At 35.7% G+C, this 26,323-nt stretch overlaps 3 protein-coding genes across 5 annotated transcripts; all 3 read right to left on the minus strand.

Moving 5' to 3' along the window:
- Positions 1 to 156: 156 nt before the first annotated feature.
- Positions 157 to 5,604, minus strand: LOC144847657 (methylthioribose-1-phosphate isomerase-like). 3 transcript variants are annotated; one of them, XM_078704143.1, is made up of 8 exons: positions 5,465 to 5,596; positions 4,819 to 4,973; positions 3,909 to 4,050; positions 2,953 to 3,191; positions 2,168 to 2,343; positions 1,466 to 1,642; positions 1,122 to 1,346; positions 157 to 603 (listed from the first exon to the last, which is right to left on the minus strand). In XM_078704143.1, exons 2-8 carry the CDS (start codon positions 4,899 to 4,901, stop codon positions 473 to 475), a joined length of 1,173 nt encoding a protein of 390 aa, XP_078560269.1. In that variant the 5' UTR covers positions 4,902 to 4,973; positions 5,465 to 5,596; the 3' UTR covers positions 157 to 472. The 3 variants fall into 3 exon arrangements, with proteins under 3 accessions (XP_078560269.1, XP_078560268.1, XP_078560270.1); XM_078704142.1 differs by having other exon boundaries at positions 3,909 to 4,046; positions 4,815 to 4,973; XM_078704144.1 differs by lacking the exon at positions 4,819 to 4,973 and having other exon boundaries at positions 5,465 to 5,604.
- A 198-nt stretch (positions 5,605 to 5,802) lies between these two features.
- On the minus strand, positions 5,803 to 19,020 carry LOC144847614 (cubilin-like). The gene is made up of 33 exons (XM_078704061.1): positions 18,968 to 19,020; positions 18,609 to 18,690; positions 18,266 to 18,403; positions 17,940 to 18,157; positions 17,296 to 17,461; positions 16,950 to 17,149; positions 16,325 to 16,493; positions 15,965 to 16,224; positions 14,966 to 15,140; positions 14,670 to 14,839; positions 14,213 to 14,397; positions 13,877 to 14,037; positions 13,741 to 13,788; positions 13,434 to 13,621; positions 13,028 to 13,193; positions 12,672 to 12,850; positions 12,284 to 12,458; positions 11,999 to 12,174; positions 11,822 to 11,905; positions 11,553 to 11,637; positions 11,354 to 11,408; positions 11,071 to 11,254; positions 10,500 to 10,665; positions 10,161 to 10,342; positions 9,837 to 10,011; positions 9,428 to 9,663; positions 9,140 to 9,323; positions 8,822 to 9,003; positions 8,351 to 8,534; positions 7,585 to 7,769; positions 6,931 to 7,105; positions 6,599 to 6,786; positions 5,803 to 6,121 (listed from the first exon to the last, which is right to left on the minus strand). The coding sequence occupies exons 1-33, from the start codon at positions 18,998 to 19,000 to the stop codon at positions 5,951 to 5,953; spliced, it is 5,325 nt and encodes a 1,774-aa protein (XP_078560187.1). The 5' UTR covers positions 19,001 to 19,020; the 3' UTR covers positions 5,803 to 5,950.
- A 1,077-nt stretch (positions 19,021 to 20,097) lies between these two features.
- Positions 20,098 to 26,247, minus strand: LOC144847650 (2-amino-3-ketobutyrate coenzyme A ligase, mitochondrial-like). Its single transcript, XM_078704134.1, has 10 exons — positions 26,106 to 26,247; positions 25,506 to 25,732; positions 24,915 to 25,004; positions 24,294 to 24,513; positions 23,258 to 23,354; positions 22,842 to 23,011; positions 22,612 to 22,721; positions 22,286 to 22,387; positions 21,899 to 22,022; positions 20,098 to 21,336 (listed from the first exon to the last, which is right to left on the minus strand). Exons 1-10 carry the CDS (start codon positions 26,122 to 26,124, stop codon positions 21,227 to 21,229), a joined length of 1,269 nt encoding a protein of 422 aa, XP_078560260.1. The 5' UTR covers positions 26,125 to 26,247; the 3' UTR covers positions 20,098 to 21,226.
- Between the last annotated feature and the right edge of the window lie 76 nt (positions 26,248 to 26,323).

Below are 26,323 nucleotides of genomic sequence, written 5' to 3' on the forward strand. Positions count from 1 at the left end.
ATGTACAAATACAATGTACAAATACAACTTACCTAATCTTGCAAGAGGGAATGGCATTTAACACAGTTGGATAACCATGCTGATGCCTATGATGGGTCCAGAAATATGCAACACTGATAACACGACTCGGAACAAAACATAAGACTAGATCACAACTGATTTGTTAATAGCGTGTTAATATAATAAGAAAATAACTGTATTTTATACTTTTTTACTTACTTTAGCGCAAATTATTAATACACTCTTTAGTTACTTAGGTACATGATCCTTAAAATAAAACCCCAAAAATAGAAACCAAACATAAACTACCCTAATACTGTATATTTAATAATTTATATGGAATGCTTTACCACTTAAGAAGAGTTTATTACGGAAAGCGTGAAGGCGGTACCGTACAAGTAAATTTGAAAACAGTTTCTCGGAAGACTATCCCCTTAAATTAGTACCTCCACCATTATTAGATAATTCATTTTTAGACCTCACACTTCACTGTTAGTTTCTGTTTTAATTCTGATGGCTTAAACACTCCTTTTTCTGTAATTATACCGCCTGTAATTAAGTCTGCTGGCGTGATGTCAAAAGCTGGATTCCACGCATTGATTCCTGTAACAAATATAAACGGCATTGAAGATGGGCCATCACTCTATTCCGGTCTCAATAAATTTGGCATAGGAAGATGTGTGTATACAGTAAATTTTCATAACTTCTAGTCACTTTTCAACTAAAGCTCTGTCTACGCTATCAAAATTAATGTGACAAAAAAAGAGTGAAGTGCCCAAATATGGTAGTGATATGTCGTCATGTCCATATATGGGTACATCACATTTTTTTGTCACATAAAGTTTGATAGTGTAGACAGAGTTTAAGGGTTAGTTATTTCCCCAGGTAAGTTGGTTTCATATGGCCTAATTATTGCTAACTTTTTGTGCGTAGGCCACCAACTTATCCAGGTAAATAACTAAAACTAAACAGGCCCAGAGTTCTCCTTTTATAAGAATATCGAAAGCTCTGTCTACACTTATCAAACTTTATACAAAAAAAAGAAATGTGATGTGCACATATATGGACACGATGACATATCAATACCATATTTGGGCACATCACACTTTTTTTGTGCTTACCCAATGCTGCAATTTGTTGATCTTTAAAAAAAGTTACTTCAGTGTGAGGGCGCTCTTCAATAACTATTCCATCGCCACGAGTGAGAGAAAGGTCACATGATGTGCTGGGAGCTGCTACATAAAATGGAATGTTGTGATACTTAGCAGCAATGGCAAGCTGGTACGTTCCGATTTTGTTTGCTGTGTCGCCATTGGCAACAACACGGTCTGCCCCTACAACAACAGCTATGAAAAAAATTAATGATTTACTTTTGAGAGAGTAGAGTGTAATAATAAAAGCAATAACATGGTACGCCAAATGTGCCTGTAAATAATTTACAGTTCTCAACACAAATGTACTATACCTGTAATTTTCTTTTGTTTCATTGCAAATGACACCATACTATCAGTTATTAATGTAGCTGGAATCTTTTCGTACACCAACTCATATGATGTCAGCCTAGAACCCTGATTATATGGACGTGTTTCGGTGCAGTAGACATGGTCTAGACGAGAACTTTCATTTAAAGCTCGAATAACACCTTAAAGAAAACAAAACATGAGAATTTATATTACTAATAACATTAAAAAATATATATGTATCATTGGCAATGTAACCATTGACATAATGGCTATAAGCACTTACTGGCTAAACCCAGGGGGCCCAGAGCTTAAAAGGCCCCAGAGCATGAGCAGCCCAATGCAACTACCAAGTGTTCCTAGGAGGGCTAAACCAACTAAGGTCCTTTTTCAACCACTGAATCTAACCATTGGCGTAATGGCTATAAGCGCTTACTGGCTAAATCCATGGGCCCCAGAGCATGAGCAGCCCAATGCAACTACCCAGTGTTCCTAGGAGGGCTAAACCAAGGTCCTTTTCCCATCACTGAATCCAACCATTGGCATAATGGCTATAAGCACTTACTGACTAAACCCATGGGGCCCGGAGCTTAAAGAGCCCCAGAGCATGAAGCAGCCAAATGTAACTACAGTGTCACTGGTAGGGCTACACCAAGAGCCTTAGATCTCTGTATTACTGAAACTAACCAAGTACAATTGCTACTAACCTAGAGCTGTGCCATAACCCGCTGTAGCTAAGGATCCTGTGTTGCAGTGCGTCAAAATACGTGCCGTGGATGATGGTTCTAAGAAATGTTTACAAATATGTTCCGCACCATACTTTCCTATATTTTTGTTGTCTATGACATCTTTCTTTAACATATCTTCTGCTTCTTGAATAATTCTAATGAAATAATTTGTTAAATAAAAGATGAACGTCGGATTTATCTAACTTTAATGCTTCGAAAATTACTGATACTAGCCTAGTAGGAATGGGTAACACTGTGGATATGCATCCGCCACAATAAGTTAGCCTTAGACTAAATAAAATGTGTTGTGCCCAAATATGGACACACACATGTCATATTACTACCATATTTTGGGCATGTTTGATAGTGTAGACAGAGCTTTACACACACGAAAGTGATTAGTATAGCAAATTTGAGGCTCTATTGAAAAGGCTCTATCAAAAGTCATTCATAAATCAATCAATTAAAATCAATTTATTCCATAAAACTAAGGATATGTACAAATATATCATTAAACATCATGTAGACACTTTTTGTAATGTTTTTGATTTGAGTTCATGTTGTGCGATATTGTGCTCCGCCAACAGAGCAAACAGAATTTCTATGTTTTTTCTTAAAACAAATGACAATAAATGATACTTGACTTGACTTGAAAAATCTCCTTCAAAGGCATATACTGTAATTGTAATATGGCTCCTAGCAAAACTATACTGTTTTCAAAATAGTACCCTGGTAACTAATTGCAATATAAAATGCTAATGTACCTCAATTTCATGGAATCAGCAGTAGTATTTTTGTCTTTCAATAGAGCATTTACAATGTTGGTTAACCTGCCAGCAGCCTCGGCCATATTCACAGCCGTTGGTCTGGCCGTCTTCAGGTATTCAAGCTTATCGATGATAAATGCAGCAATTTGTTTGACCTTTTCAAACGTATTACACTTCTGAAGTTCGACAACAAGTGATAAACATCCCACTATTGCTATGGCTGGTGCACCACGTACCTGAAAAGCGAAAAAATGTAAACAAAATAATAAAGACTATTTCTGAATGAGCGTTGTGTGTAAATGGTCACAAGGAATAACATAAACTCTATATTTTTATTACTGTTACTGCTCGTCTGTGTAAATTAAGGACTTGATGAGTAAAGACACCTTCCCTACAATTTGTGACGTTTTGTAAAAATAATACATATATATTACTTTAAAAACATTAAACCAGGTTATTCCTTGTCTTAAATGTACGTTTTATGGTAAATTATGATAAAAAGTGAAAAACAATGCACTACCTAAGTAGCTCGCGGCAACTGACCTCTCGTGGACGGTCTTTAGGCCTAGCCTAGCTAGGCTTAGTTTTGTGGCTTAGTTTTGTAGGCCTAGCTGGTAAACATCGGTAACGTACGAACTATATACCTAGCCTGACGTTGTATAGTTGCTGCATTAATTGTCTTTCTATTTTTGCCAGACTCCGTTAATACAAATTCCATTTGTTTTGGCCTCACGATCGATCGAAAAGTTGGTGAATTACAGAAGAAAAACAGAAATATCAATCCGCGCACAATGCATTTTGGGATTTATAGCGGGCCGTTATAATTATTAGAATCGACTTATTTTTCACATTTTTAACCATTTAAAGACAAAAAAAGTTATCGCAATAGGACCATATAGTATTATTTTTACATTTAATATCTAAAAAACGTAGGGAAAGTAGAATCTCATTACCTTCATTTTCTTGATAGCATCCCAGCCCTCTTCAACGCTCTTAATTTCTTCAAACTCGCTGATAGTTGGAAGTAATAACTGGTTTAATATACTCAGTGTTCCATTGTTATATCGAATTGCTTCCAGAGACATGGTGCTCTTGCTAAAAAAATAATTTAAAAAAAACATTCAAAGACTTGGTAGTCTAAAGCTCTGTCTACACTATCAAAATAGTTTGCCAAGGTGTGATATACCCAAATATGGTAGTGATATACCCAAATATGGTAGTGATATGACATCATCATGCCCATATATGGGCACATCACATTTTTTTGTCACACAAAGTTTGATAATGTAGACAGAGTCTTAGTTTAGTGTGGGGTATAACTGAGCACAGGTTGTGTACTTATGAATATTTCAATCTTTTACTTGTTTCTGGTAAAAAAAATAATATAAATCTTACAAGCACATGCGTATATTGTATATTGTCGGTTTAGTTGTCATAAATATGTCAGTTACTGTACATGATTGCGTGTGGTTTTAAAATTAAAATTTAATTTGTAATTAATATCAATTTGTGGTCACTGTAGAAATTAGATTAGATACCCTAAACAGTGTATGCTGACAATCAAGGGGCCCTCTTGATGAGTTATGATAAGTGTCTGTGTGTGATAGTGTCTGTGTGTGATAGTGGCTGTGTGTATACTAGTATCATCACAATACACTGTTAAACAGATCATTCCGATTAAAATTGTTAGTGAAATATAATCGTGTAATACTAATACAATCAATTAACTTGCGCATCTTTTTTAGTCTTCGTTGGAACATATTAAACATTATATTTGTTTTTTTCTGATCTTTGGCATCGTATTGTACGAGACAACCAAGCCGAAACCTGTACCGAGAATGAGTAAAAAACAAAATAACTTGCCTTTTTTTTTTCTCGCGTTCTCTTCTTAATTGTTTTCGGTAGTATACATGAAAGGTAGTATTTTTTTTCTTGATCTTGGGCATTGTATTACACGATCGTATGAACACACCTGCCGAGCTGGTCGCAAAACATACGCAACAAGATCGTTTATCAACCTAAGAAGACATGGGGTGACAGTGGTTAGTACTTTTAAACTTAAACCAATGTGCTAAGTTTAGTATTTTATATTTATTTTTTTCACCAGAAATAAGCTGAATTCATACGAATGTTATCATTGCTTGTAAGAAATTGCTGCTCAATTGCATCATAATTCATAATATCCAAATAAAAATGACACAATTACAGTCAGTAATGCATTCCTAAAATACCTACCGAATTAAGACTGACCACCAATAATAGAGGCCAGGTATAATATAGTAATCCTAAAAAGGGTCTAGGCCAAGCCTAGAGGCCTACTAGGCTATACTAACTACTGTACTACTACTAGGCTACTAGGCCTAGCCTACAGTGTAGTAGGTAGTAGAAGAGGGTCTACCTAGCTAGTAGTAGGCTAGGCCTACACAACTGATTTTATCGCGACCATAATAAAACACCGGTACCACCTACCTACCTACCCGAAGCTATTTTAACTACCAGAAACAATTACCTGCACTTCCTTGTTTGTATTTTGGGCTACAATGACACAAATACCTCGTACAAAAGTTCACACACATGAAAATGTCCACATGTTGAAAATTACATGCTCTGATGATTTCGAATCGCATGCGCACAATCACTCAATGCTCCAATCACTAAAGTCACACGGCCAAACAAATTGACTTATTTTTCCTCATTTGCATAACTATTCAGGTGGATTTGCATGGCTGGATTTGTATATATCGGCGATCCTCAAAACGTTGTTTTTCAAAAGTACAGTACTGTGCAATTGTTTATATATTTCTGATTTAGCCTATGTAGGCCTACTGTAAAAAACTAATATAACAATTTATACAAACAATATTTTTTATAATTTTATTGGCATTTTTCTATTTGTAAATAGGCCTACTTCTTTCTATATAATATAATCGTTCGACAATCAAATTCATAGCAATTAGGCCTAATAATATATAATTTATTTATTGCTTTTTGAACTTCAATAGTGACTGATGGTTTTATAACTTGCTGAATATCCTTTCGCTGACACGTACTCATCACTAGAAAGCACAACTTTAACTTTGTTCGATTTTGAAGTAGGCCTATACTTAAATTCGTCAAATGCCCCACAGTATTTTGGTGACTTAACTTGCGATGGTAATTCAGTAATCTGTAAGAAAGATGTAATAAGGTATCATTAAAATACTTTCCAGAGTTCGTAAAGTAAAATAGGCCTACTGTGTTTACGGGGGACTGTGCAGTTTAACAATACTTGTAGTCTCGGCGCAAAGAGATCTGTGGCCGATTGCCACAGATCATATATGATGTCATTTTTATCAATTATCATCTTCACAATCATTTATGATATTGAAGCTAATCAAGCTCGTAGGGAACAAACGAATCCTTTTTCTTTTCTAACTACACTAGGCCAGCAGAAAAAGTGATGGTAATCAGGCCTAGATTGTTAATCCTATACGTTAACCGGCAGGCAAATTAGGCGCTTACATATCTTAAGGTAGTCAGGCCTAAAACAATCTTTTCTTCGACAGCGTTGGTCATCCCTTCCCAGTGCTTGCTAGAGCTCGATGACCTTTTGGGGAAAAGGGAACCCCTTCTTGCTAATTAAAAGATACACAAAGATACTTACTTGGACGAAATCCCAACTACATAGTTCCTCAAATTCAACTTCAAAACCAGTAAACGTGATTTCTATTACATTTCCATATGGGACAAAGATTGTGGTGATGCATTCCTTGTTTAGATCGTAATATTTTGGATAGTTTGGTGAAGAGAATAAACCACTTTGTGACGTCAGAGTCTGGACACATTCAGATGCTAAGAAAAACAAAACAAAACAAAATAAAAGTAAAAACTTGCTGCTTGCTGCTGCACTAATAATGATTAATAGTATTACAACGCACTGGCCACTACTGTAAAAGCAATGAGAATAACATTGAAGGTTCGGCCAGGCTTACTTACAAGTTGGGATGATGTTTTGTATCTGGACACCTTCGTACGTAGCTTTGAAGCCACCTTTCGTTATGTAATCATCGCTGTGGAAGTCAACCTGGCAGATGTTAGTAGTCGACGTCCAATCAAAAGAATTACGATTTCCACAGATTTTATGCTCTTCTCCGCCTGGAAGACTTAGCAACTGAAAACAAGCAAAAACAATTTTATCTCATCTCAATAGACTTGTTTTATTTACAGCAAATGAAGAGGGGCGTAATCCTAACAAAGATCTGCATAAAACAGGCAGTAACGCTCTGTATGCACTCTACGCGCTCTCTCAAACTTTATGTGATAAAAAATGTTCCCATTTACATGATGACGTCATATCACTACCATATTTGGGCATATCACTACTACATTTGGTAACATCACATTTTTTTGTCAAACTAGTTTGATAGTGTAGACAGAGCTTTAGACTACCAAATGCAAGCTAAGTTTACACTAATTCCATGCTAAGTCTTGTGCTAAGAATGTTATTCCATTACCTAAAAATACGTTTAATCTGTAAATAAGGTAGAAAATGATAATATAGCAAAAATAGCGAAAAACCGTAATAAGAACAGAGGAAAAGAAGCGAGAAGATAATAATTAAGTAGGCCTGCTCAGACCTCTAGATTTTACCTTTACGTAATCATAGCTACATTTCTCGTCGTCTTCTAAATCAAACGTTTCAAAACGTATGACACAAACATGATTTTCTGGTAGAGCGATACGAATGCTGCAGTCTAGGTTCAAATCGTAGTTGCGTGGAAAATTTGGTGTTGAAATAATTCCAGTCTTTTGCGTTAATTCAATATGGGGACAACCTAAGGAATTAACAAATAATTATTGACAAATATTGACAATTGGGGATGACAATTGGGGATAACAGTGTCCAACATGGCACACAAATAGTACGGTACAAGCATGGAAATTGCAAACAAACTTTCACTAACTTTAAGTACTTCCGAAAACAAATTTTGACAGTAATGAAGGTTTAATAGGAAATAAGAAGACAAGGCTATATGGCAATAATGTTTGTAACGAACAATGTTTCCTCATTCTATGAATAGTTTTAAGGACAGAATTCATGACAAACCACTACTTCCACAATCCAACCTACACCAGCGTTGGTGCAAATTGGTATTTTAGGATATTGGTTTTGTGGAAGTTTCTTATAATATATAATATTTTCTGGAGAAATTGTTTCTCTTTGTTTTTTGCATAATTTGCATATGGATGTACTATCCGAAATAAAGAAAATGAATGAATGTATGTATAATACAATTTTTGTGTGTGCAGTAAATGGGAATTCACATAATGCGTGGAGCTACGACGTGACTACAATACAATCCATTAACACTTTTGAGAATGGCATCCTCTATAAGTAGGACAACTTATTACTTACCAGTGATGATAGGAGCCGATGTAGGTAGAAGCCAAGACTCGTAACGTGCTCGGAAGCCAGTGCTCGGAGTCATGTTATCCGAATGAAACTTGATTATCAATTTATTGTTTGTCGAATGAATGATCAACGGATCTGAATATCTACCACAATATTTTTTGTCGGTACCACCGGCTTCATCGACCACCTATGGAAAAAAAATGAAAAAGGTTTATTATCAACATAAAGACGAAACTTTCAACGAAGGTAAATTTTCTCTTGTGATCCAAAGTTAAATATTCAAATAATGATTACATTCAGTTTATTCTAAAATTGTAAAAATGCCATTGTGACGTTGCAACATCATATGTGTTTCACGTGTATCTACTAGTAACCTAACCCTTAATCTAACCTTACGTAATACAGGCATCATGCGATAAAAATGAAAAATACTTCGGATGTGGAGTCGCATCAAAACATAGCAAAGATACATACCTGTACAAAGTCGTATTTACACGTATCCTGAAATTCCACATTGAATGGATCAAAGTTGAGTACAATCTTGTAAATCGGTTCTACGGTAATCGTATAAACACAGTCCATGTTCAGTGGATAGTTCAATGGATGATTGGGGGTTGTAAATTCACCTGTTAAACTGGTCAGTTGTTCATCACAGCCTGTAATATAATAGTTCATGTTAAAATAATGGGAACCAGCAACGTTTGGACAATATATTGCGGAAACTTTTCTGAAACTCGCTTCTCATCTTCTCCAATAACACTGTGCGGTTTATTTACATTTATATATATTTACCTGTAGTTATCGGTTGTATACCAGTCTGATCCGTTTGTGTATACGTGATGTAGAAGCCTGGCCCAACTTTAATGAAATCACTATGGAACGTCAACACGACAACATTGTTTGAAATTCCAATTTGAAGATTCTCTTTCTTGCCGCAGATTATTTGGTTTTCTTGAGAATTTACTGGATTTGTTATCTGTTAAATGAAAACAATTTTAGATTAGTAAATAATCACAAAGCAGACGAAATAAGCAGAAAGCCAAATATGATCTGCGCAGAAAGTAATGCGCAGTATCTTACCGACAAATAGTCATGATCACAAGCATTCGTATTTGTATTCTTCTCTTCAATGTCAAAGAAATCAAACGATAGGTTGATCAGAAAGCCCTCAGCAACAGTGATCGTGTAGACACACGTGATGTCATTCGGGTACGAGGAAGAAAACCATGGAGAAGACACGTGACCATTCGGGTACGAGGAAGGAAACCATGGAGAAGACACGTGACCAGATATACCATCAAAATTCTGTACACAAGCTGGAAAAAAAAATCCCTTTTCTATCAAAAAAGGAAAGAATTACAGATTGTGTAGGCACGTGTACAGTATCGCAATCACTAGGCCTAAAGATCATTTCGTAGTCAGGATACACCGACGCTATAAATCATCGTCAAAAAAAGATAACATTATGTTTTCATGCGTTTTCATTTACCTGAAGATGTGTCCACATTCTTCACTTCATAAGTGGCCAGAAATCCAGAGAACTTGTAATGGTCATTGCTGGAGAACTTGCCAAACACAAGGTTACTATCGGATTCCCAAGTAATTGGGGCGTTTTGCTTAAAACCACAGAACGCCTTTTCTTTTCCCGATGTAACATCAATCAGCTGTAAAAGGAAAATGAGTGCTTAAGCAAATATCGAGATATTCTGTGTAATATCAGGGAGATATTCTCCCTGGTAATATGAAGGATTTTAATGAATTTGAAACTTTAGCCTAACATCCTCCTTACTTGGGACAGGCAAACCATACTTACAGTAATAAAGTCTTTCGCGCAGTCAACATGGTCTTCGATATCAAGATGCAAGAATTTGAAAAGGAATTTTTTGCCTGGAGCAGCCTGGAAGCGATACTGACAAACGACATTATTGTCATATTGGTGAGGATAGCCAGGCGACATAAAGTTACCCACATCTGCTGTAAACAGACCTTCACAACCTTAAAGAAAAGTTTGTAACGCACGTCTATATTATTGTTGTTTCTACAAAAGTGCAAACCTTCACGAAATTCAGCCTACGGAAGCGCAATTTGTCTCGGATGATGGTACTAGTTCCACACACAATAATGGGGCATTTTGTGGAGAATATTTACTTACTTTGACCAGATAAACGGGGTTGGAAATGATAGTTCGCAAAAAATCCGGTTTTCACAGTGTGAGAGTCCGATAGAAACTTGACGAGAACTTCGTTTCCTGTAGAAACCCATGCAAATGGACTTTTAGTTCCACAGAATACAACAGGATCAGTCTGTATATCATACAACTGAAAAATAAAATCAATAGAATGTTTTGTATTGTCATGCATTTGAGGGAGGGAGAGATATTCTAGTTGACGCAAGGTAGGCTACCATTCAAGTCTATAACGATAGATAGAGTACAATTGGTAGCCTCTAATATCAGACCAATTAGACCAAGGAAATCCTGATCCTGAGCATTGGAGTGGATTTATTTGTGGCCGCGACACGATCAGTTCCACGCCCCTTAACAGACACCGCGCGCCGCGGAGAATATATACATAGTACAGTACTGTTGGTATTTGTCGCAGCCAGACATAAGATCAAAGGACTGTTACGAGTACCCATCTTGGTAAGGCGAGCTCAGTGTCCTGTTAGATTGCCTTGATTAGACGTACCTCGATGCACAACACTATGAATAATATCTAACTCACTTCTACAAAATCATGCTCGCATTTAATTTCCGTGGCCGTAACCGTTTCGTCCTCTAGGCTGAACTTGCTGAATGTGATGACGATAATGTAGCTAGGCGGTGCGTGGATCAAGTATTCTTCGTAGTTGCGGTTATTTGGATATTTCTTCGGGTAATCTGGGCTTGTAAAACTTCCGCCATCAACACTTAAATAAATAATAAAATAAGGAAATTTACATTCGGCCTTAATTTCTGATATCATGACGAATGGCTAGCTAACTTGTACTCTTGTTGTTTATACTTACAAATGTTCGCTTACTCTTTTCCGTCTATTCGTATTGAGAGTAAAAAAGCTGTAATCTGAAAAAAAAAGAAGAAACAAATGAATGTAGTATTAATTAGTATCCCTTGCAAATTCACTGTCACATTCTAATTTTATTTTTTTTCTTTTTCTTTATACTGTTGCCGTACAAATTGAGTAAACAATATTATTATAATACTAACAGTCAAAACGTGTGCGAGGATAGCTGCGGTAGTCGGCATTAACTTGATGTTGTTCATTGCTGTTATGTTTGAAGTGGAGTAGAACCTGCAAGTTTTAACAAAATCATTCTTAGATAAGAATAATAGTACTTTTATAATGTTTAAAAGAAGATATTATAGCTACAAAACTCCTCTCAATGCAAAAATACAAAGTAGGTGAGATTAAGGACAATAGAAAATAATGGAAAACACTACCAATGTTAGAGGATGCAATATTAAAAGTTCCTAACCTCATTTGCGTCAGATGTCCAAGTAAAAGGCTGAAATTCGGTCGCACAATACATAGACTCTCGTTTCGTTGTTGTATCAATAATCTAAGATATAAAAAGAAAAGTAACAACAAAAATCAAATATGATTTCCCACCTTAGAAAGATTAACCTATAAAATAATAAAATCATTTACTCGCCTTCATAAAACTGCTGCATGACTGATCAGATAATACAAAGTCCGAGATTGTTAGTATGACACGCCGAAGATCATTTGGATGTAACCGGATGATAAGGAAGGAGTCGGTGTTTGTCACTGTAGTCTGTGGCCAGCTAAAAACACCTGGAATTTCAGCATCTTTGAATGATATTACAGCTATAGAATAAAAAAAATGTGAAGCCAATTAATTAACTATGGCAAACGTCACGCGCTGCGCGCCGAGTTTATTTCATGCGCAGATATACAGGTTCAGTTGTCGACTTACCGGCTGCCTGTATAGTAGAAATTGACCTATATGTTGCATTGTACACCAAGTAATTTCGATAAGGCGTTAAAGCACAGTAAGATACAATGAGCTCGTTGCTTTGAGATGTCCAAGAGAATGGGTACAGACTTCCATACACGGCAATTCCTTCTGCGTCATCAGTTCTATCATCAATCTAGGGAAAACAATCTAGAAATTACCACTCCGCAATACAACTCTATGAACGTTTCACAATGACAAGCAAAGTCATATTCAAACTCCCTGAAAAGTTCTTTTACGCACAATCGAAAAATCGAATGACATTGCATACTGTCGACACACTAGGTAGGGTACAGTAATAAGGCAAAGCAGAATTATCCTTTTTTTTCCTAGATTTGTCTAAACTTACTCTGAATTGGGGACAGTCGTCAAATTGGTAATCAAACTCGCTGAACGTAATCACAATTTTCTGGCTTGGGTGAACGTGGATCACATTTGTACAATCTTCTAAAAAGAAGCCTGTGGTTGGTAACGGTTTAACGACATTGACCAATGTTCCTTCATCATCGTAGTTGACAGCAGAACAATCTAAAACAGCAAGAAAACCCGAATAAAAACAACTAAAAACAAAGCAAAGATGGAGTGCGAGTGAGTCATACTTTTGCAACAGATTAAGAGCTTGTATCTCTAAATTCAGTCACGTCTGTAGTATTTCTGGAAGTATTTGAACATGTTGTGCATATTGGAACCTGTGTGTAGGCCTACCTTCTATGTCTCTAAATTCCTTAGAAACGGTAGCTATGAAGCCAGTGAATGCGATGGTAGAATCCGTCCGGAACCTCACAAGAAGGCTGTTACCAGAAGATGTCCACGTCATTTGATCCTGTGTTCCACATATCTTGTCGACAGCACCGGACAGCACATCTTCAATCTGTAATCATTGTTATTCAGTCAAAAAATGGAAATGAATTCGATTCATACAGTGAAAAAGAGAATTCCCTTACTGTCTGCTCAAATTAACTTAAAATAAATTTAAAGAGTTTAGAAAATGGCCAAATTGGTTGCTGCTATGGTTAGAAAAAATGTTAATAAAATAGAGACTGCAAATCATATTAAAATTGTTCCAACGTATCGACCATGGAGAGGCTCCGAATTTGGTAATAGAATTTACCTCTACGTAGTCTTGGTTGCAGTCTCCTTGTTGAAGTACGAAGTGGGTAAACTGCATCAGGATTCGTTCGTCCGGTTTTAATTGTACAGTTATATCGCACACTTCATTCTTGATGTACAATCCTCTGACCAGACGAGATTTGACCGTTGCTGTTTCAGTGGTATCCAAGTCCACATAGTCGTGACAATCTACGGAAAAGTAATTTGAGCCAAATTAGTGCTGTTTGATTTTATTCCGAGAACATAAAGGAAAAACAGCAGCAAAGAAAAAACGCAACAGAAATTACAATATTTCAAAAAGCACCTACCACGTTGGATGAAAATAGCAAAAATGTCTGCAAATCCTATACCCTCGCCTGCAAAATAAGGTGTTTGAATGTTCAAATCGACACTTTTTAATATATTACAGCAGTAGGCCTAAAGTGTAGGTCTTCGAAATCTTACCACTGGAAGTGTCTCCGGCAGTGTCTCGTGTGCTGTAGGCAAAGTAAGGCCTACCGACAGATGTGGTTTCATAGTAGCAAAATCCAGCCGGAGCGGATACGTCTTCCAAATCAAACCACATTTTACCGAAAGAACAGTTGGAACCTGCTGCATGGCCGTCCCTACAAAATAAAGTATGCTTATGTAATACTTAGGCCTAGGCCTACTAGCGATCAAGGTTCTGCGTGGAACATCTCGAGCAATTTATAAGGTATCGTCTGCTACTACTGGGGGCAGTTATCAATTCACTATTGCCAAATCGTGAAAACCACATTACCAATTTAAAGTTATACTTACTCAATTTCAAATGGCAGACCAAATACTCTTCGGTTGTCACCGGTAAGATCACACGCTCTGAGGTCTGTATAAGGACTGTAGATCAAGTTTTCACACTTGAACCAATCTGTGTTGGTTTTCGATTCTTCGGCGTAGAATCGGAGTTGCCGAACACCCACCCCGTCCTTGTATAGGTTTATTTTGATCTGTAGAAGAATAGGAAACATTTGAAACGGTTGATCGGTAACATCTTGTGTTTACCTTTCTAGCACTATAGAAGAGAAGTCCAGACTGTAAATGACCCCAGTATAGATCTCATTAGCTGGTAGGTAATAATTACAATCATCAGCAGTTAACTAGCGTAATGGAAGATAAATATTTAGCTCTGAAAAATCAACATGGTAATCAAGTAGGCCTAAGCAAAAGTATGTCTGCCGTCACGTTACGGTAAACTGCGGAAGTATTCAAACTGGCTTACTCTCTTGATTCCTAGCTCAGTCCAATCCAACATTAGGTCACTTTTATAGAGTCCTCTATATAGAGTAGACTTGATATCTGGTGGGAAAAATCCGTAAGCTCTTGGGTCTGTCCATCTGCTGTACGTGTTTTCATTATTTCCAGCAACGTTGCGAAAGATAAGCTCCCAATCTAAAATACAAGGAAGTTGATTACATTACAGTTTGTTAAAGTAATCATTAGTGGGACTCGCGTATGGTACAAATGTTTTAATTGCAAGTTTATTTTCTCAATTTGGCAGTAAGTAATGTTTTTTACCTGCTGGTGGTGTCCTTTGGAGAGAGCGATACGAAGCAGTGAATCCTCGGAATTCTTCGTTAGCATCCGAAGATAACGTCACAATTACGGCATTGCTTCGTGAGATCCACGTGAATTCTTGCTGCTGTCCGCAATACGTATCCAGTAAGAAGTTGCTGTAGTAAATATCTTTCACCTAAAAAAAATATACACTGGTTATAATAGTTTTGTAATTTTTAATTTTTACTAATTCTACCAAAGCCTTGCCAAGATAGGAACTCGTAACAGTTCTTTGATCTTATGTCTGGTTGCGACAAATATTTCCGCGGCGCAGTTTCTTATGGGGCGTGGAACTGATCATGTCGCAGTTACAGTTAAGTTTAGTTTAAAGGCCAGGTGCGGGCAAAAAATTTCTATTAATCATACATTCCAATAATTATCGATCTATAGTTTCCCCTATGTTTCATAATTTTTGCGATTTTATTTGTGTTACACGAGCTTGTTGAAAATAAGCACTTTCTTATCAGTGGGGGGATAGTTCAAATTACACAGTAAAATCTCTATTCTTTTGTACACAAATTTTGTAAATAGAGAGGCATTTTAAAAAGTTATGAAAAATAAATGGTGTGGTAAAAAATGTTATCAGATGACTAAATATAGGTAATATAACTTGAATATTACATTTCTGGTATTTTTATTCAACTTCAGATTTTTATTTTCATGCTATAGCAAAAATTATCCACCGTATATCCACCACCTTTTTTAACCTTCTAGGGAGTCACCAGACATGTTATTACATTAGGTTAACTACCTAACTACTGAAAAAAAGTCTTCCTGGTTTTTATGGAAGAATTTTACAAAATGTTGTATTTGACCATATTAAGGGAAATTCATGTGTTTTCATCTTGATTTCTGTGACAAATATTTGATTTATCTACAATTAACCAAATATTATGATTAAAATTCATGCCTGTACCTGAGCTTTAATCTCCGGTGCTCAGCATAGTTAGTTCTACTTACCACGATCTTATCTGGACATGATAATGTCTGCTGTGGACTTTGTGATTGGCTACTAGTGGTGCTGCGTCTCCATCTGTTTGTCGCGAACGGTGACGTAAATGTGTCTTCACTCTCGAGCCAAAACTCGTGGAAGGTTATCATGATGTATTTGTCTGGTTGCACTTGTATGTAGTACTGCACTTTAGAATTTTTTGGATATGCTTCTGGGAAGTTTGGACTCGTGAAGATTCCTGTACTGTCAGTCATATGAAGATTGAACTCTGTTGAAAACAATGACGTTTGTACTGTAGTGTTCTGCTAAAACGCTGTGATTCTAGTACACGTGTAACCACCATTCTAAAAAGATCTAGGCCAACTTACCAGAAGCAGGTGGTCTGTCTTTGATCTCGTATCCAATGACGAATCCTTTGTATTTTTGGGAGTCGTCCGTCAGGAACTGGATCCTTGCTTCATTGCTATCTGACATCCATGAGAACTGTGGCACAATGCCGCAATAGGTTTCTGAGCGTCTTGACAACAAATCTTCAATCTATAAAATGACGTCACATTTATAATAGGAGCTTAGTGGGGAGATATCGTTCTAGCCTACAGTAAACTAACATTCTGATAATAGAGTAAGAAGATCACTGCAACTTACTGGGGAGATATAGTCATCTAGCCTACAGTAAACTACCATTCTGGTAATAGAGAGTAAGAAGATCATTGCAACTTACTGGAGAGATATAGTTATCTAGCCTACAGTAAACTAAAATTCTGGTAATAGAGAGTAAGAAGATAACTGCGACTTACTGGGGAGATATAGTTATCTAGTCTACAGTAAACTAAATTCTGGTAATAGAGAGTACGAAGATCAATGCAACTTACTAGGCAGATAGTTATCTAGCCTACAGTAAACTAAAATTATGATATAGAGTAAGATCACTGCAACGGGGACGACAGAAAATAAACAAAGTAGGCCTACAGTATAAGAGAATATATGGCTTACTACTAGTTTATCAGCTGTACAACCCGTACTAGGCTCCAAGTTGAACTGGTCAAAGTAGAAGACAATCCTATGCAGAGGGTCAGCGTGGATCACATACTCACAGTTTAAACTATTGTCATAATTATCCGGGAATTTAGCGGATGTTATAAACCCTTGTCGAAGTTTTTTGTCCGAGGTGACGTCAATAAACTTATAACAGGCTGAAACGAATATATTTTAATATAAGTATCAAAACTGTCACTTTCATTATGCACTGCCTATAATAAATAGTGTGAATCCGTTTCTGTTAGTTTCTCCGTCAGGACCATTAGGTTTGATAACAAACGACAATTGTAAAATGACTTACTAGGAGCAGTGTCTACAGTACTGTACGTTGCTTTAAATCGGTTAAAAACTAGGTTCAGATCCGTAACAAAGTCTAATTGGACAACATTAGACTCTGAAATCCAGGAGAATTGTTGCTTTGTACCACAGTAACTACTTATTCTCCGAGCTGATGTCTTGTCAGATATCTGCAAGAAATTTAAATTTTTATCCTGCAGGCCTATGTCTTAACAATTTGAATTTTATATTTATTGTTTTTATAATAAGTGATTTTTAATTGTAATTTTGTTTTAATTTTTTGATTGTATGTTCTACATTTCTGAATGTCTTTTATATTTGTATATTGCATTTTATTTTTCTGAGTGAAACGCTTTTGTTAAACTTCAATCTTTCGTTTGATTGCAATAAAGTTATATTCGTATTACAAAACAGTGTATATTATGTATTATTATTATTATTATGTATTATTATGTATTTATGGTTTAAATCACTTGTGCTTATGGGCAAGAATTCCAAAAGTTTTGCCATTTAATAATTATAATCACTAATATCTTGAACCACCAAGTTCTAAAAACGATTTACTCGGGTAATATCTTAAGACTATGTGCCCATAATGGAAATGATGACATCATATCACTACAATATTTGGACATATCACTACCATACCTCGACAAGGTTCCCACAAGTGCAAACTTTCGCTTCTGTTAACCCAACATTAGATTGAAGCTGCAGGCCTTCCAATATGAATTTTTCAAAGGCTATAAGAACTCTTTTCGTTGCTGCAACAGTTATTTGAAGACGGCAGAACTGCTGAATGGCATTCTTCTCTGGCCAATAAGGGGACGTCAGAACACCCGTTTCACTCGTGTATTTTCGGTCACACACTGAATAATAGAAGTTTCATTCTATATCGTTTGAGTGAATATACATTTCTTGCGAAAAAGAAAATTACCCCATGGTACATTGGGCTGTCCCAGGGCATACATACTTACTTGAGCATGGCTCTGCGTTACAAGGGCGTGTTTCTGCGGCCACTAAATCTGGTATTCCAGGTGCTTTGCAGTAGGTAGCTGCAACCTTTTGCCGATCTATCCCAGTCGAGTAACAAACTCTATTCAAGAACTCAATACCTTGGATAATAATAATAATACATGATGTAATTATGCGAATAGTGCATACCGTTCAATGTGTGCTAGTGGGCGTGGTAGTCGAGATCTACCTCAAACTTTTATTTGTGTTTAAGTATACTGTATAGGCCTAATACACTTTTTCATAAAATTAATACATGGGGATAACAAAATTACAATTTTGTTTACGAATACCACCTATACGTACCTCCATTGCACGGGGCACTGCATTCACCGTATTCAGCCACCCACTCGTGTGATTTGCCATTGGTATGGGAGAATACAAGGGCCTGTAAATTTCCAAAACAAAACAATTAAATGCTTGTAATTTGCGCTTTCAAGGCAGAACCCGATTTTCTTTAGTTTTTTTATGAAACAAGTAAATAGGCGGGATACCACCATTACCATTCTACAGGAATGCCATTACGAATCCATTTTTTTTAAAGTTTACATAGCATTCTAACTTGATAAATTCGGGTAAAAGAATTCCGCTGCCATATTTGTTGCATTTCTACCCATTGTATTTGTATATTTTCTATTCTAAAAAATGCTACGTTTTATACTGACCAATGTGAACAATAATAGTTGAATATATCTCATCGTCTGTGTAGCAGTGTCAGCCGACGATGAAGAGTGTGAATGTGTTTCACGTAAACCACTTCTATTTAACCGAGATTATTCCACATAGTATACAGAGGGGTGAACAAAGAATCAAGTTTATTAAAATTAATTATATAATTAAATACAATCATTTAGTAGTTAAAATAATGATAACAGTTTAAACAGTTAAACGTTTGTTACAATTGTCAAAATTAAAATAACTATTAGTAAGAAATATATTTAAATAAAGATTTACCACACTACCTAGTAAATAATGGAACCGGCCTAATCATAAACAGGTGATATTGTAAATAATATGTAAATTAGACCATTTATGCCACGTGGGGAATAGATTACGATTCAAAACCATTATAATCAGACGTTAATAGTGTTTTAGTTCATATTTTTGGTTTAACCTTTTTTTCAATGAAATATAATTGTCACAATTAAGCATAGTCCCTATAAGTAGGGTAATGCAAATACAGTAGCCTCTTGACCTGTTAGGCTTAACATGTGGTTTGGAGTTAGGTAGGTTAGGAGTTAGGGCTAGGTAGTGCGACCGCTTATTTACCCGAATGCGACATTATTTGTGTTAGGACATGTTCAGTGTCAGGTTAAAAACATTTTCGTTGTCGTGTTTTTAGTCGCGTGGACGCGACTCTATAGTTCACTATGTCAGTCGGTCGGTCGGTCTGTCTGTCGGTCCGGTATCACTATGCGTTTTAGCACGCGACTTATGGCTGTTGGCCTTGTTGTAAAATGTAAGGCCTAATTACATAATTTTTAGGCCTATTAGTAATAATGCAGTCGGTCGCAGTACCGGAGCGCAGTGGCCTACCGTACTTCTCAATCGCGCTGTGTCAGATTCATTGAGTTGCTTACCTAGCGGATTCAGATCTTAATATTGTCGGTTGACTTCGAATGAATTTATTGATACAATGTCTAGCTAGGTAAACAGTTCCAGACGATTTCTCGAAAGGCAGTGGAAAGGTACACCTTATCTTGAGTTGCTTAAGTGTAAGTCTGCAGTAGGTCTATGATGTCAACGTGAAAATGTGTGAATCCCTAAGTCTTTAATAAATCAATGACAACACATCATAAGGTATCTTTTCTTTAGGGTCAGTAATGTTAACCTGTGTAATACTGTGTACCACCATTTACCAATAAGTTAATAATGTTAAATTTATAAACATACACAGCAGAAATAAATTATACCATTAAGAAAAATGTTTAAGCAAGAAATGGCATCCTTAACAAAATAAAATGCTACAACACACATTCTTTATATTTCAGTGTATGAAAAATAAATAAATATGAAAAGCTGGCTGTTTTATTTCATTGTTTGATCAACTTTCTATTTTATTTTTATCTCAATCGAGATCCCAGACTGATACCAACAGAGTTATTTTTTTTCAGGAATTTGTCGATTTACGTATATAATACTGTAATAGAGAACCATCTATAAAAGGTATTATTTTATTTTTCTTTAACTGCAATTATAACGTGTTCTTATCTACACAAGAGGACACTTATATTTAACATATCTGCTGCTACTTCCCTATTGATGAAATGTATACCCTTTAAGGCCAATTTAACGATAAGCGATAAGCTGAAAACAAAAAATATAGAATCTGTTATTTTTTATGATCATTTACACAAAACGCGGAAACCCATTTAGGATAAATACAGATTATATGTGGGACAAGCTAGGCGGTTTTCCGCTTACAGTTACCACTCGTTGGTGTAAATTGGCCTTTACACTCAATTTGTACAGTATCTATGTTGTCAATCAATGCATATAATATACAAATAACCATAGGCCTAATACAACTATAACCATATTATGTTATTCAATGTAGAAGTAAAACATTGAGATCTCTATATTTTACACAAGCTCCTTCTATCAGTACCAAACCGTTAATTCATAGTCTTAATATTAATTTATAGATTTTTAACCCAGACACATTCATTTGTCGGAAAGTAATTCTAACGATTTTTAAATAATAATGCTCAAACTAGGTTTGTTGATTAGCGATTTATATAAATCATATATGCAAATAATATAAGAATTGATTAAAAATTAATAAATAAAATTAATTTAGTACATGATTCCATAATAATGATAACTGTACAGTGCTATTTCAGGAAAATGTTTTTATGATAATATCAATAATCATATCGAGCATAGTTTACAAAATATATGATAGTTTTTTAAATCTGTAATATTTATGGTATCACTTCCAATTTTTTCCCAACTTCTATAAACGCATCAACAGCACGATCAATTTCTTCTTCGGAATGGGCTGCGGAGATTTGTACACGGATGCGAGCTAAACCTAGGAGAGAAAATATAAGACACTATGTTTAAAAAAAAGGAAAATTACTGAAGAAATGACAATGTTGTGGGTATCATTGGCTGTATCTCAATGGAGATACAAAATAACAATGCTGTGGGTATCAGAGGCTGTATCTCAATGGAGATACAGAATAAATTAAGCAATACAAAAATGACAATGCTGTGGGTATCAGGGGTTGTATCTCAATGAAGATACAAATAAAATATATAAACATCGATTAAAATAATAAAGCAAAACAACTAGAAATAATACATAATAAATACAATGTGTGAATTATTACGACCAAATAGCATCACCTCTGGTTGTTCAGATGTTATTTAAAAGCTCTCAATATCATAGCCAAACTAAATGAACATCTAAAGCTCTGTCAACACTATCAAACTAGTTTGAAAAAAAAGTGTGATGTGCCCAAATAGTGACATAGCCAAATATGGTAGTGATATGACATCACCATGTCCATGGGCACATCACATTTTTTTGTCACATAAAGTTTGATAGTGTAGACAGAGCTTTAAGCTCAAAATAAAATGATTTAATTTACCTTTGGGTACCACTGGGAAACTGAATCCAATTACATAGATGTCCCGGTCAAGCATTTCTTCAGCAAACCTGCCGGCTAGACTAGCTTCTTTAAGCATTATGGGACATATTGGGTGGTCCTTGCCCTAAAAGAAACACAATAAATGGTATTGCTAAAGCTCTGTCTACACTGTTAAAATGTATGTGACAACAAAATGTCCATATATGGACAAGATGACATCATATCGCTACCATATTTGGGCACATCACACTTTTTTTTGTCAAACTAGTTTGATAGTGCAGACAGAGCTTTAGACAGAAAAATGTTAAAGGAAAATGTACGAAGAGGTAAAGAAGTTACAGAGATTAACAGTTAAATTGAATGAAAATTACAAAAGAATTAATTTACCCAGACTTCAAAACCAGCTGCAGTAATCTTGTCTCTGAATCTCTTGGTATTGGAAGTTACTTTTGCAATCAACGAGTTGTCTTGTGTAATCATGTCAAAAACCTGAAGAATTAAAATGTAAAATTAATATTCTTAAACGTAACAAAATAAGTTATAAAAATAAATGCAAGCAGTCGAACCTCAATGTTTTGTTTTCATTTCATGTTTCATTATGCACCACACGCATATTCCCCCACATTTAGTATATTTAACTATTTTAGCTAGGTAGACATTCTTAAGCTTTAAATCAACAATGAAATGACAGTAATTAATGGAAGGAGTCATACCTTAGATGCAGCTGCTACGATAGGTGGTGGAAGTGAGTTGGAGAAAAGGTATGGACGTGATTTTTGACGCAAGATATCAATCAGTGACTGTGGTCCTGTGGTGTAGCCGCCTGATGAAAAATGAAGTAATGGAAAAGGAATGAAAATGAAATAGGAAGGATATTGAGAGATGAAAGAATTAGATAGAAAATCTGCAAATTATGTTAATTAAGTTAAATCTGTACAATTACCTGCAGCTCCTCCAAGAGCTTTTCCTAATGTAGAGTTAATAATATGACAACGACCTTCGACCCCTAAGAACTCTTCAGTACCTCGGCCAGTGGCACCCAAGAAACCAGTGGCATGACATTCATCAATGAATACTAATGAGTTGTACTTGTCTGCAAGATCACATATTTCTCTGAAAAGAATAGAACAATTCTAGTACAGTACAACCCTTTGGGACGCAAAGTATTTGCTTAATACTAGAGGTCAAATCTCTTAAATAGGGGTTGTATTGTTAAAACATATTTTGTCATTTGTTTCATGTGATAGTATCCCCTGAATAGGGGTATTCCTTTAGTAGGGGTATCCTAAAGGAGGGTTCTACTGTATTAACAAATGTACACATTTTATTTCTGGTTTCTTACTACTGTATATTATTTACCTAAGTGGTGAAACATCCCCATCCATACTGAACACTCCGTCTGTCACTATCAGCCGCATTCTACATTTCTGCGTTGCTTGTAGTTTTTCTTCTAAATCTAAGAAAATCAATTCATCAAAATTACTAAATAATTCTTAGTGAATATTACTTGGGTTATGACAACATTGACTGGTACTGATTTGCTTCAGTGCATCTGCTAAATGTCATTGCTTTGCAGTGATGTTATTACTTTGCAGTGATGTCATTGCTTTGCAGTGATGTCATTGCTTTGTAGTGATGTCATTGCTTTGCAGTGTTGCAGTGATGTCATTGCTTTGCAGTGATGTCATTGTTTTGCAGTGATGGTCATTGCTTTGTAGTGATGTCATTACTTTGCAGTGATGTCATTGCTTTGCAGTGATGTCATTGCTTTGTAGTGATGTCATTGCTTTGCAGTGATGTCATTGCTTTGCAGTGATGTCATTGCTTTGTAGTGATGTCATTGCTTTACAGTGATGTCATTGCTTTACAGTGATGTCATTGCTTTACAGTGATGTCATTGCTTTGCAGTGATGTCATTGCTTTGCAGTGTTGCAGTGATGTCATTGCTTTGTAGTGATGTCATTGCTTTACAGTGATGTCATTGCTTTACAGTGATGTCATTGCTTTGCAGTGATGTCATTGCTTTGCAGTGTTGCAGTGATGTCATTGCTTTGCAGTGATGTCATTGCTTTGCAGTGTTGCAGTGATGTCATTGCTTTGCAGTGATGTCATTGCTTTGTAGTGATGTCATTGCTTTGCAGTGATGTCATTGCTTTGCAGTGATTTCATTCCTTTGCAGTGATGGTCATTGCTTTGCAGTGATGTCATTGCTTTGCAGTGATGTCAATGCTTTACAGTGATGTCATTGCTTTACAGTGATGGTATTACTATTTTCTGTAATTGAATTGGTTTGTGGCTTTTTTGAAGTAGATAGTGATGGAACTACTGTAGCATCCACAGCAATGTCTGTTACCAATAATAGCAAAATGTTGATATTGCATAGCAATTATCATACCTTGCATATTCATGTGTTTATAACGATGTCTCTCTGCGCTACATAACCTAATACCGTCGATAATGGAAGCATGATTGAGTTCATCCGACAGAACGGCATCTTCGCGGCCCAACAAGGTCTCGAAGATTCCAGCGTTGGCATCAAAGCAACTAATGTACAGAATAGCATCATCTCGTCCATGGAATTTGGCTATTTTGTGTTCCAATTCTTTGTGAATATCCTGTAATATACAAATGCAGATATATTTTATTTATTCAAATTGTCTACACTGATGTATATCAGCAACAAAAATTGACAACTATTATTATGTAATTTAAAAAAAAATTGTATTGTACATTAAAAATATTTCTGATTTCCATGGGCTTAATATTATTCTAAATTATTGTTGTGTGTTGTTGAAACTTAGGTTAAATTTATACTGGTTTACAATTAATGAACTATATCTCAATACTAATCAAAACCAGAGGAAAATGTTTTCACTATATTTATTAATATTTTTTAACAGGAGTTCCAGCCATGCCCTGTATCATTCACTGCTGACACTAGTTGACTCTCTATTAGTTTAGTATTATCTCTATGGTATCCTGTCACCAAGGTACAAGACAACTAACAGCAGTTTACCTGTGTACCACAAATGAAGCGCACAGAGCTAAGCCCATTTCCATACAGATCCAATGACTCCTTGGCTGCTTCTATGACTTCAAGATTACTCTGAAAAAAATAATAAACAAAATTATAATTGACATCAATATATCAGGGTTTAAAAAAGCATAGGACTTTAGGACTAGTGGTCGTATTCATTAATCATGCTTAAGATGTTAGACATTTCTCTTCGTATTTCACTTAAAAGATATATTGTCCTTAAAAAAAATGTGTTTATTTGTTGAACATGCCATTTTCATGTCACATAATAGTTATTCACTTATACCAACAATTGGATCTAAAGAAAAATGTCATTTAAAGCTAATAATAGTCAAAATGACTAAAAAAATGGGTGAATGAGTGAAAACATTATTATTTTATTCTACGGCAGTGGTCAACTTCATTAAAACTGCGAATTGTCATGTTTTTGTGGGACAATACATCTTCAAATCAATAAATATCTAATGATTTCCCAAAAGTGGTATCACAACAATTTTTTTTTTTTTAAACCAAATTTTGTTTGGTTTTAGTGCAAAAAATTGATTGATTACATGAAATGATAATACTTACAGACAATCCTAAATAATTATTGGCACAAAAATTCAGAATGTCTTTGTTGTTTCCTTGCACCTTTATTTGCGCAGCTTGCTTTGTCGTTATTACGCGTTCAGGTTTGTAAGTTCCCGCTGCTTTGATACCGTCCATCACCTCCGCAAGAACTTGGTTCATGACACCCAATGGCGCACTGCTGTAGGCATGGCACCTGTAGGCCCCTACAGCCAATGGATGTATGCGTTCTTCATAAAAAAAAATTAGTAGGAAATTTCAATTCTCCAAAATAGACCTTTTCTTTTTACTAGTCTATAGTTTACTCTGATGTCTATTTTTTAAATATTTATTTCTTTTTAATATATATTTTGAACCGTTTAAACCATCTTTTGGTTTGATCAAATACTAAAAATATCTTCTGCAGTGTTTTATTATCATTTTTCATTTAAAGTCGTTTCGCCCCTGTAATTGATAATCTAATGAGGCTGTGGTCCGGTGAGGCTGGCCTATCTACGCTAGGCCTAACCCTCTAATCTAATTAATATCTAATAAAAACAATTGGAAACACACACAAAAATAATATTAAATTCTTACTACTTTAATATACTATTACATACTTACTTAGAAGGGAAAATGACATTATTATAAAGCTAGGCCTGTGCAGCGTTTCTTCTCCACCGTCACACGTCGTTTGTTTCCACGTGTAAAGTACTCCAACCGGGCGGTTAATTCCGTTCCGTCGGTTCTCTCTAGCCTTGCCTTGCCAGCCAATTACTAATTATGGGCGGCCTTTGTCGTCATAATACAAATACTCAACAAATTAGATAGGAAATCAAATT

This window comes from Antedon bifida, chromosome 7 (assembly GCF_963402885.1).
Source record: "Antedon bifida chromosome 7, ecAntBifi1.1, whole genome shotgun sequence".
In the NCBI taxonomy this organism is placed as follows: Eukaryota; Metazoa; Echinodermata; class Crinoidea; order Comatulida; family Antedonidae; genus Antedon; species Antedon bifida.

What these genes read in the sequence shown, in the direction of transcription:
- LOC144847657 (XM_078704143.1), bottom strand. Translation starts at nt 4,901, where the DNA reads ATGCCCAAGATCAAGAAAAAAAATACTACCTTTCATGTATACTACCGA. An exon ending in GGGTTATGGCACAGCTCTAG is followed by an intron (nt 1,643 to 2,167) that starts GTTAGTAGCAAT and finishes GTTTTCTTTAAG; the next exon opens with GTGTTATTCGAGCTTTAAAT. An exon ending in TCAACAAATTGCAGCATTGG is followed by an intron (nt 604 to 1,121) that starts GTAAGCACAAAA and finishes TATTTGTTACAG; the next exon opens with GAATCAATGCGTGGAATCCA.
- LOC144847614 (XM_078704061.1), bottom strand. Translation starts at nt 19,000, where the DNA reads ATGAGATATATTCAACTATTATTGTTCACATTG. An exon ending in CTGAGCTAGGAATCAAGAGA is followed by an intron (nt 14,398 to 14,669) that starts GTAAGCCAGTTT and finishes ATTCTTCTACAG; the next exon opens with ATCAAAATAAACCTATACAA. An exon ending in ACGACTGTCCCCAATTCAGA is followed by an intron (nt 12,459 to 12,671) that starts GTAAGTTTAGAC and finishes TGTTTTCCCTAG; the next exon opens with ATTGATGATAGAACTGATGA.
- LOC144847650 (XM_078704134.1), bottom strand. An exon ending in ATAATTATTTAGGATTGTCT is followed by an intron (nt 25,005 to 25,505) that starts GTAAGTATTATC and finishes TATTTTTTTCAG; the next exon opens with AGTAATCTTGAAGTCATAGA. An exon ending in TAAACACATGAATATGCAAG is followed by an intron (nt 23,355 to 24,293) that starts GTATGATAATTG and finishes TGATTTTCTTAG; the next exon opens with ATTTAGAAGAAAAACTACAA.